Genomic DNA, 12,518 nt, shown 5'->3' with positions numbered 1-12,518 from the left:
AGCCTCCTCTTCTCCAGGCTAAGCAATGTGTGGCCATGGTGGTGCTGGGTTGCTGGTTGGACTGGATGATCTCAGGGGCCTTTTCCAGCTGAAACAACTCTGATTCCATGGATTGGAAGCAGGAGTTCACCCTCCCACTAACTCCTTCAGCATTATCTGCTGTCCAGACCTTCTCAGTGCAATACCAAAGGCATGCAGAGCAGAGCAGGGATTTTGTGGAGGAAAGGTCACTTCTCTGCAGCCATTACTCAGCCACATGTAATTGTGCTGGAGGAAGTGGGGGAAGTAAAACACATCCTCCCCCCCAGGAGCCTTTGGAGTGACTTTGCTCTTGCACAGAGCTGTGCTCTCTGCCTTCCTGCAGAGCTCAGGTATGTCATTTGTCAGCAGAGGAAGGCCCATTTGGGCAATTAGCTTAAGTGATGCTATTTTCTTCCTAGGATAACAGCACTGACTTGCACCACCTGACATCTGGTGACCTTTGCTGCTGCATCCTGGAGAGAGGGATGTGGGGGTGGGGGGAAAGGAAGGAGAATCACAGAATCACAGAATTGTCAGGGTTGGAAGGAACCTCAAGGCTCAGCCAGTTCCAACCCCCTGCCATGGGCAGGGACACCTCACACTACAGCAGGTTGCTCACAGCCACAGCCAGCCTGGCTGCAAACACCTCCAGGCAGGAGGCTTCCACCACCTCCCTGGGCAACCTGTGCCAGGCTCTCACCACCCTCATGGACAACAACTTCTTCCTCACAGCCAATCTCAATCTCCCCACTTCTAGTTTTGCTCCATCCCCCCCAGTCCTATCCCTCCCTGACACCCTCACAAGTCCCTCCCCAGCTTTCTTGGAGCCCCCTGCAGATCCTGGAAGGCCACCAGAAGGTCTCCTGGGAGCCTTCTCCTCTCCAGCCTGCACAACCCCAACTCTCTCAGGCTGTCTCCAGAGCAGAGCAGCTCCAGCCCTCTGCTCCTCCTCGTGGCCCTTCTCTGGACACCTTCCAGCCCCTCCAGATCCTTCCTGGCACAGAGGCTCCAGAGCTGGACCCAGAGCTCCAGATGGGATCTCAGCAGAGTAGAGAGGAGGAATCCCCTACAGCTGGTGACAGAGGCACAGCCACTGTGACCTGCTCCTGTTGGCAACAAATCCATGATGGGAACTGCCCACCAAGAATGTCCTTGGCTGCCCTTCAGTGGTTTAGAGGGTTGTGGTGCCCCTGCTAATCTCCTCATCCCTTGGGCTTGCATTTGAGATATTTTTATCCTCCTGCTTTTATAAGAGTCATTTGTTTCCTGCTTTGAGATCTGAAAGCCTGCAATGTCTTCAATTAGGCAGGGTGGGCTGCTGGCAGAGCTGGCCACATCACACCAGGTCAGCTGGGCAAGCAGAAAAGGCTGTCAGCCCTTCAGCTCCTCATGAGGAGCAGCTGAGGGAACTGGGGTTGCTCAGCTTGGAGAGGAGGAGCCTGAGGGGAGACCTTCTGGCTCTCTACAAGTCTCTGAAAGGAGGTTGGAGCCAGGTGAGGGTTGGTTTCTTCTCCCAGGGAATAATTCACAGGACAAGAGAAAATGGCCTCAAGTTGCAGCAGGAAAGATTAGGTTGGACTTTAGGAGACATCTCTTCACTGAAAGGGCTCTCAAAGACTGGCACAGGCTGCCCAGGGAAGGTGGCTGAATCCTCAGCCTTGTGGGGCTTGAAAAGACACAGAGATGTGGTGCTGAAGGACATGGGTTAGCACCAGCCTTGGTAGAGCTGGAGAACAGCAGGGCTGGGGGACCTTACAGGGCTTTTCCAACCAAAAGGTTTCCTCCTGCAGCACCAGCATCTGCCTGGCACTCAAGCACACATGTGGTTGCTTATTCTCTTAGGAGGAGAGGCTGAGAGCCCTGGGGCTGTTCAGTCTGCAGAGGAGAAGACTGAGAGGGATCTGATCAATGCCTATCGATAGCTGAGGGCTGGGAGTCAAGAGGGAGGGGACAGGGACAGGCTCTGCTCAGCTGCACCCTGGGATAGGACAAGGAGCAATGGATGAAACTGCAGCACAGGAGGTTCCAGCTGAACATGAGGAGGAACTTCTTCCCTGTGAGGGTCCCAGAGGCCTGGAGCAGGCTGCCCAGAGAGGTTGTGGAATCTCCTTCTCTGGAGCCTTTCCAGCCCTGTCTGGATGTGTTCCTGTGTGACCTGTGCTGGATTCTCTGCTCCTGCTCTGGCAGGGGGAGGCTGGACTCGATGATCTCTTTGGGTGCCTTCCAACCCCTAGCATCCTGTGAGCACCAATCCCCCAAGAGACCAGAGCATTCAGAAGGGTCTAAGCACAAGAGCTGGTGGGTTTGCTTTGCCCTCAGGACTACCCTGTTTCCAGCCAAGCCCAAAGGCATCTCCTTAGGCCTTCTGCTGAAGTTGTGAGCACCATCCCTGCTGCACCCTGGTGCTGGCTGCCTTGGCAGGCAGCTGTCCTCAGCACCAGCCCTTGCTGCTGAATGGTTTCCAAGCCTCATGTTTCTGGGATGGTGTCCAGCACAGCAGCAGAAAGATCAAGCTCAGCTGCCTCTGGTGCTGCAGAAATTGATGGGAGGCTGTGGGCCAAGAGGCAGGGCTGCAGGAGATGTTAACATGCCCCTAATTTGTTTCCTGCTTATCAAGAAGCAGCAAAACGCACTCAGTTAACAGCACAGGGCCTGGACTCAGGAGCAGGGCTCAAGGTGGAACTCGTGACAGGGAGGTGGGGGATGGGGGGGAAACAAGAAAGTGAGTCACTCCAAAAGGATTTGCCTCATTTCTGAGCATTTTGCAGAGTGAGCAAAATCCTAAGGTGAAAGAAAGTGCATCTCCCTGGTGCCCAGCCCAGGGGCAGGAACAGCCTCCTGCACCAGGCCAGGAGAGGGGAGACCTGCTGGGAAGGACCTGGGAGTGCTGGGGGACAACAAGGGCACCATCAGCCAGCAAGGTGCCCTGAGGGCAAGAAGGCCAATGGGGTGTCCTGGGGTGCATGAAGAGTGTGGGCAGTAGGGCAAGGGAGGTTCTCCTCCCACTCTATGCTGCCCTAGTGAGGCCACAGCTGGAGTATTGTGGCCAGTTTTGAGCTCCCCAGCTCAAGAGAGAAAAGAAACTACTGCAGAGTCCAGGGGAGGATGCAGAGATGCTGAGGGGCCTGGAGCAGCTCTGGGAGGAGCAAAGGCTGAGAGCCCTGGGGCTGAGAGCCTGCAGAAGAGCAGCCCCAGAGGGCAGCTGAGCAATGCTCAGCAAGAGACAAAGGAGCTGTGGGGGGCAAGAGGCTGGGGCCAGGCTCTGCTCAGTGGTGCCCAGGGACAGGACAAGGGACAGTGGGCACAAAGTGGAGCCCAGGAGGTTGCATGTGAAGAGGAGGAGAAAGTGGTTTGGTGTGAGGGTGCTGGAGGCCTGGAGCAGGCTGCCCAGAGAGGTTGTGGAGTCTCCTAGTGTGGAGAGCTTCCAACCCCCGCTGGGCACTGTGCTGCTGGGCAAGCTGCTGTGGGTGCCCTGCTGGAGCAGGGGGGGTGGACTGGGTGAGCTCCAGAGGTCCCTTTCCAACTCCCACCATGTTGGGGTGCTGGGATTCTAGCACTGTATAAAGATGATAATGGCAGAGCAATGCCTACAAAGCAGGACTCCTTAGGAAGAGGGAAAACCCTAAGAAGGTATCCTTCACCTTTTTGCAAGTTGATTTACCTGGTCCCTAGGAGTTCAAGGGCAGGAGATTGAACACATCCAAGTGCCAGGTTCTGCACATTGACCACAACAACCCCAGGCAGTGCTACAGGCTGGGGTCAGAGTGGCTGAGAGCAGCCAGGCAGAGAGGGACTTGGGGGTACTGGTTGATGGTAGGCTGAACATGAGCCAGCAGTGTGCCCAGATGGCCAAGAAGTCCAATGGCATCCTGGCCTGCATCAGGAAGAGTGTGGCCAGCAGGAGCAGGGAAGTCCTTGTGCCCTGTGCTCAGCACTGCTGAGGCCACACCTGGAGTCCTGTGTCCAGTTCTGGGCTCCTCAGGTTAGGAAAGATGTTGAGCTGCTGGAAGGTGTCCAGAGAAGGGCAAGAAAGCTGGGGAGGGGTCTGGAGCACAGCCCTGTGAGGAGAGGCTGAGGGAGCTGGGGTTGCTTAGCCTGGAGAAGAGGAGGCTCAGGGGAGACCTTCTTGCTCTCTGCAACTCCCTGAAGGGAGGTTGTAGCCAGGTGGGGGTTGGTCTCTTCTGCCAGGCACCCAGCAGCAGAACAAGAGGACACAGTCTCAAGCTGTGCCAGGGAAGGTTCAGGCTGGAGGTGAGGAGAAAGTTCTTCCCAGAAAGAGGATTGCCCATTGGAATGTGCTGCCCAGGGAGGTGGTGGAGTCACCATCCCTGGAGGTGTTTAGGAAGAGCCTGGATGGGGTGCTTGGTGCCATGGTTTGGTGGATTATATGGTGCTGGGTGCTAGGTTGGAGTCTTTTCCAACCTGATTAATTCTATTCTATTCTATTCTCAAAGCTGTCCTCTTGGGGTGTTTTCTGGAATCAAAAGCCTGTGTTGTGAGCAGTTGAAACCAGACCCAGCTCTGGAGAGGAGACAGAGAGTCCCTGCCCTGTCCCTTTGAACAAGCAGGAGCTGACTGGGAGCCCCTGGCAAGGGTTATTTGCTGTTTTTTTCCAGCAGGAAAGCTGGAACTTGGGAGGGTAGGGACACAGGAGAGTCCTCCAAAGGGCAGGCAAGGATTATTAAAAGCAAATATCAGGCTTCAGAGTGCCAGAGCATATCACATCTCACCCCAAAGGTGCTGTGAGAGGGCTTGCAAACAGTGCTCCTGCAGTTGTAATTAGAGTGGCTGCAGGTTCCTCCCATGAGACCCCTCCCTGAGGTGCAGAGAATTTATTTCCAGCCCAGGAAATGAAAAACTCTTTTGCCCTGAAGCTGCACAGAGAACAACATTCTCCCCTTTCACCTTCCCAGCAGACTGCTTGGTTTGGTTTTCCTTCCTGTGGAAGGGAGCAGCTTTGTGGGCTGAGCTCAGCTCCTGCCTTCCACCAGCTGCTGCTGCTGGAAACAGCAGCCAGGCTCCTGGCCTCGGAGCTGAGGCAGCCAAGAATCACAGAATCACCAAGGTTGGAAGAGACCTCGAGGACCATCGAGTCCAACCTGTCACCACAGACCCCAGGACTAAACCATAGCACCAAGGCACAAGAGGAGAGACCCTCCTGATGCACAAACCAAGGTGGCCATGGCCTGGAGCAGAACCCTGGGAGATGTTATAAGGAGGACATGAAGGGCACAATAATGCTGTCACCACCTGAGACCCTCTGCAGCAGGGTCTGGTGTGACCAAACCCACCCCACAGGCAGCTGGCACCACCATGGACTCCCCAGCCCCTGCCCTGCTGAGGAGCTAAGCTGTGTTAGGGTCATAGGTGATGGTTCACACCTGAACCTCATCTCATCCAGCCCTAACACACCACCACCCTTCTGGCTTCTCCCATGGTTCAGAGACAGCAGTGCCATGGATCCTGCACTCTAACAGCACCAAGCAGGTATCACAGCCCCTCCAGGGACCAAAATACCACATAGCTCCTGGACAAAGAGCTGGCAGCTTCTCACTCCTTCCCTTGCTGAAGCCCTGCTCCTCTCCAGAGCTCACAGCCCACCTCTGGTGGCTCTTAGTCCACCAGGGACTGTGAAGGAACCTTTTTTGATCCTTTTCAGAGCTCGTAGCACACCTCTGGTGGCTCTTACTCCATCAGGGACTGTGATGGGACCTTCCTTGGTCCTTTCTGAAGCTAAAGCCCTGCTCCTCTCCAGAGATCACATCCCACCTCTGGTGGCTCTTAGTCCATCAGGGACTTTGGTGGGACCTTCCTTGTTCCTTTCCAGAGCTCACAGCCCACCTCTGGTGGCTCTTAGTCCATCAGAGACTGTGGGGGAACCTTCCTTGCTCCTTTCCAGAGCTCACAGCCCACCTCTGGTGGCTCTTAGTGCATCAGGGACTGTGGTGGGACCTTCCTTGGTCCTTTCCAGAGCTCACAGCCCACCTCAGGTGGCTCTTACTCCATCAGGGACTGTGGAGGAACCTTCCTTGGTCTTTTCCAGAGCTCACAGCCCACCTCAGGTGGCTCTTACTCCATCAGGGACTGTGGAGGAACCTTCCTTGGTCTTTTCCAGAGCTCACAGCCCACCTCTGGTGGCTCTTACTCCATCAGGGACTGTGGTGGGACCTTCCTTGGTCCCATCTAGACCCGGGCAGCACCCATTTGTGATGGAGAGCATGGAGCAGAGCAGGCCTCCACACAGACAGAATGATGTTCTCCAGGGAGACACCACTACCACGTGGGCAACACCAAGGTGCTGTCCATTCCCTGGTGCAAAAACCTGATCAGCCAGCAAGGCTGGAAGCAGCAGCACAACCAAGGCCAGGTCAGGTCCATCCTACTGACACCTACTGAAGGACACAGACTTGCTTTAGGTCACTGCATCCAGCACAGGGAGTCAAAGCAGCTTTGCACTGGCAGCCAGGCTGCAGCCTACTTGCTGAGCACAGCAGGTTCTGCCCAAGAGCATCTCAAGAGACTTTTGCCATTCCTACCTCCACACAGCCTGGGCACTAATCCTGCTCACCACAGAGCCCCAGGCCCTCCAGCATCTCTGTAAGTGCCACTCTCCAGCAAGTTCCCCCCTTACTGGGCTCTCTCCAGTAAGTTCCCTACCTCTCTTGAACTGGGGAGCCCAGGGCTGGACACAGTTCCCCAGCTGTGGCCTCACTAGGGCAGAGTAGAAGGTGAAGAGAACCTCCCTTGACCTGCTGGCCACACTCCATGCACTCCAGGACACCACTGGCTTTCTGGGCCCCAAGGACACATTGCTGGCTGATGCTGAACTTGCCCCCCCCCAGCACTCCCAGGCCCTTCTCTGTGGAGTTTCTCTCTAGCAGGTCTCCCCTCACCTCTCCTGGTGCAGGAGGCTGCTCCTCTTCAACTCCAGAACCAAACACCTTCCCCTGTTGGACTTCATGAGGTTCCTCTCCCCCAGCTCTGCAGCCTGTCCAGATCTCAGTGAAGGACAGCACAGCCTGAGGGGTGTCAGCCACCCTTCCAACTGGCTGAGGGTCCTCTCTGTCCCTTCACCCAGGTCATTGAGGAAGATGAGGCTCTGGCCAGCCTGATCTAGTGTGGGGTGTCCCTGCCCATGGCAGGGGGGTTGGAACTGGATGATCCTTGTGGTCCCTTCCAACCCTGACTGATACTATGAATGATACTATGATGCTGAAAGCTCAGCAAACTCTCTTGCTGGTGGGAGTGGTGCATTCATGCTGCTGCTGCTGCAAGTGGTCCTGAGGCCCCCAAAGTGACTTGAGAAGGAATTTTTTGGGTGTAATTCCATCAAGCAAATGACAGCCATGCTGCCACCCCTCTGAGAGGCCAGGGGCTCAGGAGCACTTCCCTACAACTGCCTTTGCTTTTAAGTAGCTTAACCATTTTCATCTGTGTCAGTTAAAATTGGGCATGGTGCCTTGATTGCCTCAATCTCCGCATCCAGTTGGCTTACACTGAACATCAGACACTAGATTCTCAGGCCTAGGCAAGAATTTTACTCTGCCCCCCTGCTTTTCTTGTCCTAGTTTCATAGAGTCCTATAACAGCAGGGGTTGGAAAGGGCCTCCAGGGATCCAGCCCAAGCCCCCTGCTAAAGGAGGATCACCCAGGGCAGCTCACAGGGGAATGTGTCCAGATGGCTCTCAAAAGTCTCCACACCAGGAGACTCCACAACCTGTGGCAAGAGAAGTGTGGCCAGCAGGGCCAGGGAGGGGATTCTGCCCCTCTGCTCCACTCTGCTGAGACCACAGCTGCAGCTCTGGGGCCACTTCTGGAGCCTCTGTGCCAGGAAGGATCTGGAGGTGCTGGAAGGTATCCAGAGAAGGGCCACGAGGAGGAGCAGAGGGCTGGAGCTGCTTTGCTCTGGAGACAGCCTGAGAGAGTTGGGGTTGTGCAGGCTGGAGAGGAGAAGGCTCCCAGGAGACCTTCTGGTGGCCTTCCAGGATCTGCAGGGGGCTCCAAGCAAGCTGGGGAGGGACTTGTGAGGGTGTCAGGGAGTGATAGGACTGGGGGGGATGGAGCAAAACTAGAAGTGGGGAGATTGAGATTGGCTGTGAGGAAGAAGTTGTTGGCCATGAGGGTGGTGAGAGCCTGGCACAGGTTGCCCAGGGAGGTGGTGGAAGCCTCCTGCCTGGAGGTGTTTGCAGCCAGGCTGGCTGTGGCTGTGAGCAACCTGCTGTAGTGTGAGGTGTCCCTGCCCATGGCAGGGGGCTTGGAACTGGATGATCCCTGAGGTCCCTTCCAACCCTGACAGTTCTGTGCTTCTGGGGAGGAGGAGGAGGCTGAGCAGGTTGGTATTGATGTCTGTGACAGGGCAGGGAGGATGTGGCTCTTCGTTCCAGCGTGGGTGGATGGAAATAAGCAAATATTGGATTACCATTTCTACCCAGCTGAAATTAATCTGAGCCTTTCTGTTTTCCAGGATGACTTGTCAGACAATGTAAACTAATTTGCTAAATTGCAGAGGGGAAGGAAAATATTAAAAACAAACAAACAGCCAAACAAGTATCAGCAATATCTAATTTACCCTGAGCTGAATGGAGTTGGATTCCCTTTATTGCCTGCTTGGAGTTTTGCAGCTTTCCAGTGTCACAGAATCATAGAACTGTTTAAGCTTGGAAGGGACCTCAAGGATCATCCAGTTGTTGAGCTTTTCCTCCACCAGCACCCCCAAGGTCTCCTGGGAGCCTTCCCTTCTCCAGCCTGCACAACCCCAACTCTCTCAGGCTGTCTCCAGAGCAGAGCAGCTCCAGCCCTCTGCTCCTCCTCGGGGCCCTTCTCTGGACACCTTCCAGCCCCTCCAGATCCTTCCTGGCACAGAGGCTCCAGAACTGGCCCCAGAGCTGCAGCTGTGGTCTCAGCAGAGTGGAGCAGAGGGGCAGAATCCCCTCCCTGGCCCTGCTGGCCACACTTCTCTTGCTGCAGCCCAGGCTCTGTTTGGCTCTCTGGGCTGCAAGTGTTCCCTGCTGGCTCCTGTGGAGCTTCTCCTCCCCCAGCACCCCCAAGGCCTTTTCTTGAGGGCTGCTCTCCTGCCAGTCCCTGCCCAGCCTATAGCAGTGCCTGGGATTGCCCTGCCCCAGCTGCAAGTCTTGCACTTGGCTTTGCTGAACCTCATGAGGTTGTCATGTGCTCAGCTCTGCAGCCTGTCCAGGTCCCTCTGGATGGATCCTTCCCTCCAGCTGTCTGCTGCACCACACAGCTTGGTGTCATCATCATCTCCCACTGAATTAAGAGGAGTAGGGAGGAACTGCCTGGCCAGAGAGGTTGTGGAGTCTCTTTCTCTAGATACTTTCAAAACCCACCAACTTAGGTTCCTGGGCAACCTGATCCAGGTGAGACCCTGATCTATGGGGGGAGGGGGTTTGGATGATCTCCAGAGGTCCCTTCCAACCCCTAGGGAAAGAGAAGACATAGAGAAAGAGAAGACTTAGAGGGGATTTAATCAATGTTTATGAATATCTGAGGGCTGGGGGCCAGGAGGGAGGGGACAGGCTCCCTGGGATAGGACAAGAAGCAATGAATAGAAACTCCAGCTCAGGAGGTTCCACCTCAACACAAGGAGGAACTTCTTGACTGTAAGTGTCACAGAGCCCTGGAGCAGGTTGCCCATGGAGTTTGTGGAGTCTCCTTCTCTGGAGCCTTTCCAGCTTTGCCTGGCTGTGTTCCTGTGTGACCTGAGCTAGATTGGATGGTCCTGCTTTGGCAGGGGGTGTGTATGCAATGATCTCTTTGTGTCCCTTCCAACCCCTGACATCCTGTGATCCCTACCCACCTGTGAATCTGTGAATCACAGCTCACAGGATGTTAGGGGTCAGAAGGGAGCTCTGGAGATCATCAAGTCGAAGCAAAAGGCCTAATGAGCTGCCTTTGGGCTTGGCTGGAAACAGGGTAGTCCTGAGGGCAAAGCAAACTCACCAGCTCTTGTGCTTAGATCCTTCTGAGTGCTCTGGTCCCTTGGGGGATTGGTGCTCACAGGATCCCAGGCTCACAGGATGTTAGGGGTTGGAAGGGACCCAAAGAGATCCTCGAGTCCAAGGCCCCTGCCAGAGCAGGGCCAGAGAACCCAGCACAGGTCACACAGGAACACATCCAGACAGGGCTGGGAAGGCTCCAGAGAAGGAGACTCCACAACCTCTCTGGGCAGCCTGCTCCAGGCCTCTGGGACCCTCACAGGGAAGAAGTTCCTCCTCATGGTGAGGTGGAACCTCCTGGGCTGGAATTTCCCCCCACTGCCCCTTGTCCTATCCCAGGGTGCAGCTGAGCAGAGCCTGTCCCCTCTCTCTTGACTCCACAACCTCCCTGGGGAGACTGTTCCAGTCCTCACCTGCTGCTTCAGCAGCCTCCCCGTGCGACACCCGAGCTCCCACTCACCATCAGCTCTAACTCCCGGGAGCATCTGACTCTCCAGAGCTAACAGCAGCCAGGCTGATTTTTCACACACACACACACACCCTGGGGTCATTTCCAGACGTTGCCCTCCGAGGGATGGCTTCCCAAGGATGCCATCCCACACTTGAGCAGCCCTGTCTGTCAGCGGGAGGAAACAAGGAGGCCTCGTGGCTTGCTGCTGCCCTGCACGGTGATGAGGCACAGCTCAGCATCAGGTGCACAGATGAGAGATGCTGTGGAAGCTGCTCTGGAGGGGAGCACTGCCGAGGGAAGGCAAGGCTCAAATCATTCCCGAGGAAGCTTTGCTGCTAAATCCATCCAGGCAGCCCCTTGCCACCCAAAGCTCTGCCTGTTGCAACTACTATGTTAGGAATGCCAAAAGAGGAATAAGGCAGCCTGAGATTAACTGCTTCATCCCTGTGACCGTTGCCTGAGCCAGGATTGGTCCCTGGAGCGTTTCCTGGATGATTTCATAGGAATCCTGCAGCGCACCCGACCGGAGCCCTGGGGGGTGTTGCACGCTGACAAACAGCTGAACTCTGGGCTACACCAGCCCCTGCTTGCTCCTGCTTCCCATTCAAGGGCTTGGATTTAGGAGGAGCTGAAATTCCTCCCGAATCCCCCTAGCGCTGAAAAGCTTCCCTGGTGGGGGTCACCCTGTGAGCCATAGCCACTGGGGAGGAGGGGAGGGGGTGAGGGAACCGGGGGGGAGGGGGAGGGGGTGTGTTTGGTTTAGCTTATCCCCCCACCCCAAAAAATTGCAAAGCAACAAGAAAAGGGCAGCTGAAGCTTGGGAAATTCGGGCGCAGCAGCACAACCGCTGCTCAGCAGAACCCTCCTCATCCTCAGGCACCTTCCGCCGGCAGCTCTCGGCACACCGCGGCGACTCCTTTCCGAGCCTGCATCACCGCACAGCCTCGGCACGCCTGCTTCCCTGAGAAACTTAACAGCAGCTAAGGAGCCCCAGGAAGAAACACATCAGCTCCTCTCTCTCTCTCTTCCCCTCCAGCTATTTCCTCCTCCAGCCTCCTTATCTAAAGGGAAAACCCGGGGCGGGGGGTGTGGGGAATAAATAAAGAGGTGCTGCTTGATTTAAGATCCCGTGAGGCAATCCGGCTGGCGACTAAACCAAACAGCATCCAGGTCCCGGGAGGCAGCCACCACCTCTCCCCGTGTCGTCCACCCCCCGCCTCCAACTTCAACATCTCCTCTTGTAATGAGCTCTGAGCGAGCTGATCTACACACCCCCCCAAAAAAAGGGGAAAGATTCGGCTGTTTAGCTCGTAAAAGAAAATGCCTTACCAGCAGCATGGTGAAGTTTCTGAGTCACCTGCAGGGAAAGGCGGCAGAAATCCGACGACTCCTCCTGACAGGAAGCCGGAGCCCAAGCAGGCTCCCAGAGAACAGCAGGGCGAGAGCTGAGCTGCAAAGCTTGGAGTTGAGCTCAATCTGTAGGCATCAGAGAAACCTCAAAGGGGGGGGAGAAAAAAGAGAGAGAGAGAAGAAAAAAGAAAAAGGAAGGGAAGGGAGGGGGGAAGAGAGAGAGAGGGAGAGAGAGAGGGAGGGAGGGAGAGAGGGAGGGGGGGAAGAGAGAGAGGGAGGGAGAGGGAGAGAGAGAGCAGCCCACAGACAACGAGATGAGAAACTTCTGGCAAGTCTCCAGCTCAGGAATGAATTTGCTGTCATTCAAGAGACGAATAGGGATGGAAATGAAGGGAAACTTGGCTTTAGAGGCGGCGGCAGCGGCAGCGGCGGCGGCGGCTCGGAGCAGAGCGGAGCGCTGCTGGAATCGTGCTGCATAGGCTGGGCAGGGTGCTGCTCGGGCTCAGGCTGCACGGCTCGCACAGCAAGGATGCTGGACCCAAACTGAGAGAGCCAGAGGAGTGTTACGTGTGTGTGATGTGAGGATTCCTATGTTCATAGAGTGCTTGAGGTTAGAAGGGACCTTGAACAGATGATCTCTGTTTCTAGCCCCCCTGGCACGGGCAGGGACAGCTTCTGCTGGGATCAGACCTTGGAGGTCTTTTCAGATTGAAACAGGTCTGTGGTTCTATAGCAGTGAGAGC

At 55.8% G+C, this 12,518-nt stretch overlaps 1 protein-coding gene across 1 annotated transcript in view; it reads right to left on the bottom strand.

The window, feature by feature from the left end:
* IQCJ (IQ motif containing J) overlaps positions 1-11,995 on the bottom strand; it is a gene marked incomplete at its 3' end in the record, with an annotated part of 68,702 nt that extends 56,707 nt beyond the window's left edge. The window contains exon 1 of the mRNA XM_068165858.1: positions 11,755-11,995. Coding sequence (XP_068021959.1) covers positions 11,755-11,763 — 9 coding nt within the window. The remainder of the gene's footprint in view (positions 1-11,754) is intronic.
* Between the last annotated feature and the right edge of the window lie 523 nt (positions 11,996-12,518).

Source organism: Melanerpes formicivorus, unplaced genomic scaffold (genome assembly GCF_026170545.1).
Source record: "Melanerpes formicivorus ecotype bairdi unplaced genomic scaffold, bMelFor1.0.p_v2 SCAF_93, whole genome shotgun sequence".
Classification (NCBI taxonomy): domain Eukaryota; kingdom Metazoa; phylum Chordata; class Aves; order Piciformes; family Picidae; genus Melanerpes; species Melanerpes formicivorus.
Note: the sequence above shows the minus strand (reverse complement) of the source record. Positions and strands in the feature narration are given on the sequence as shown.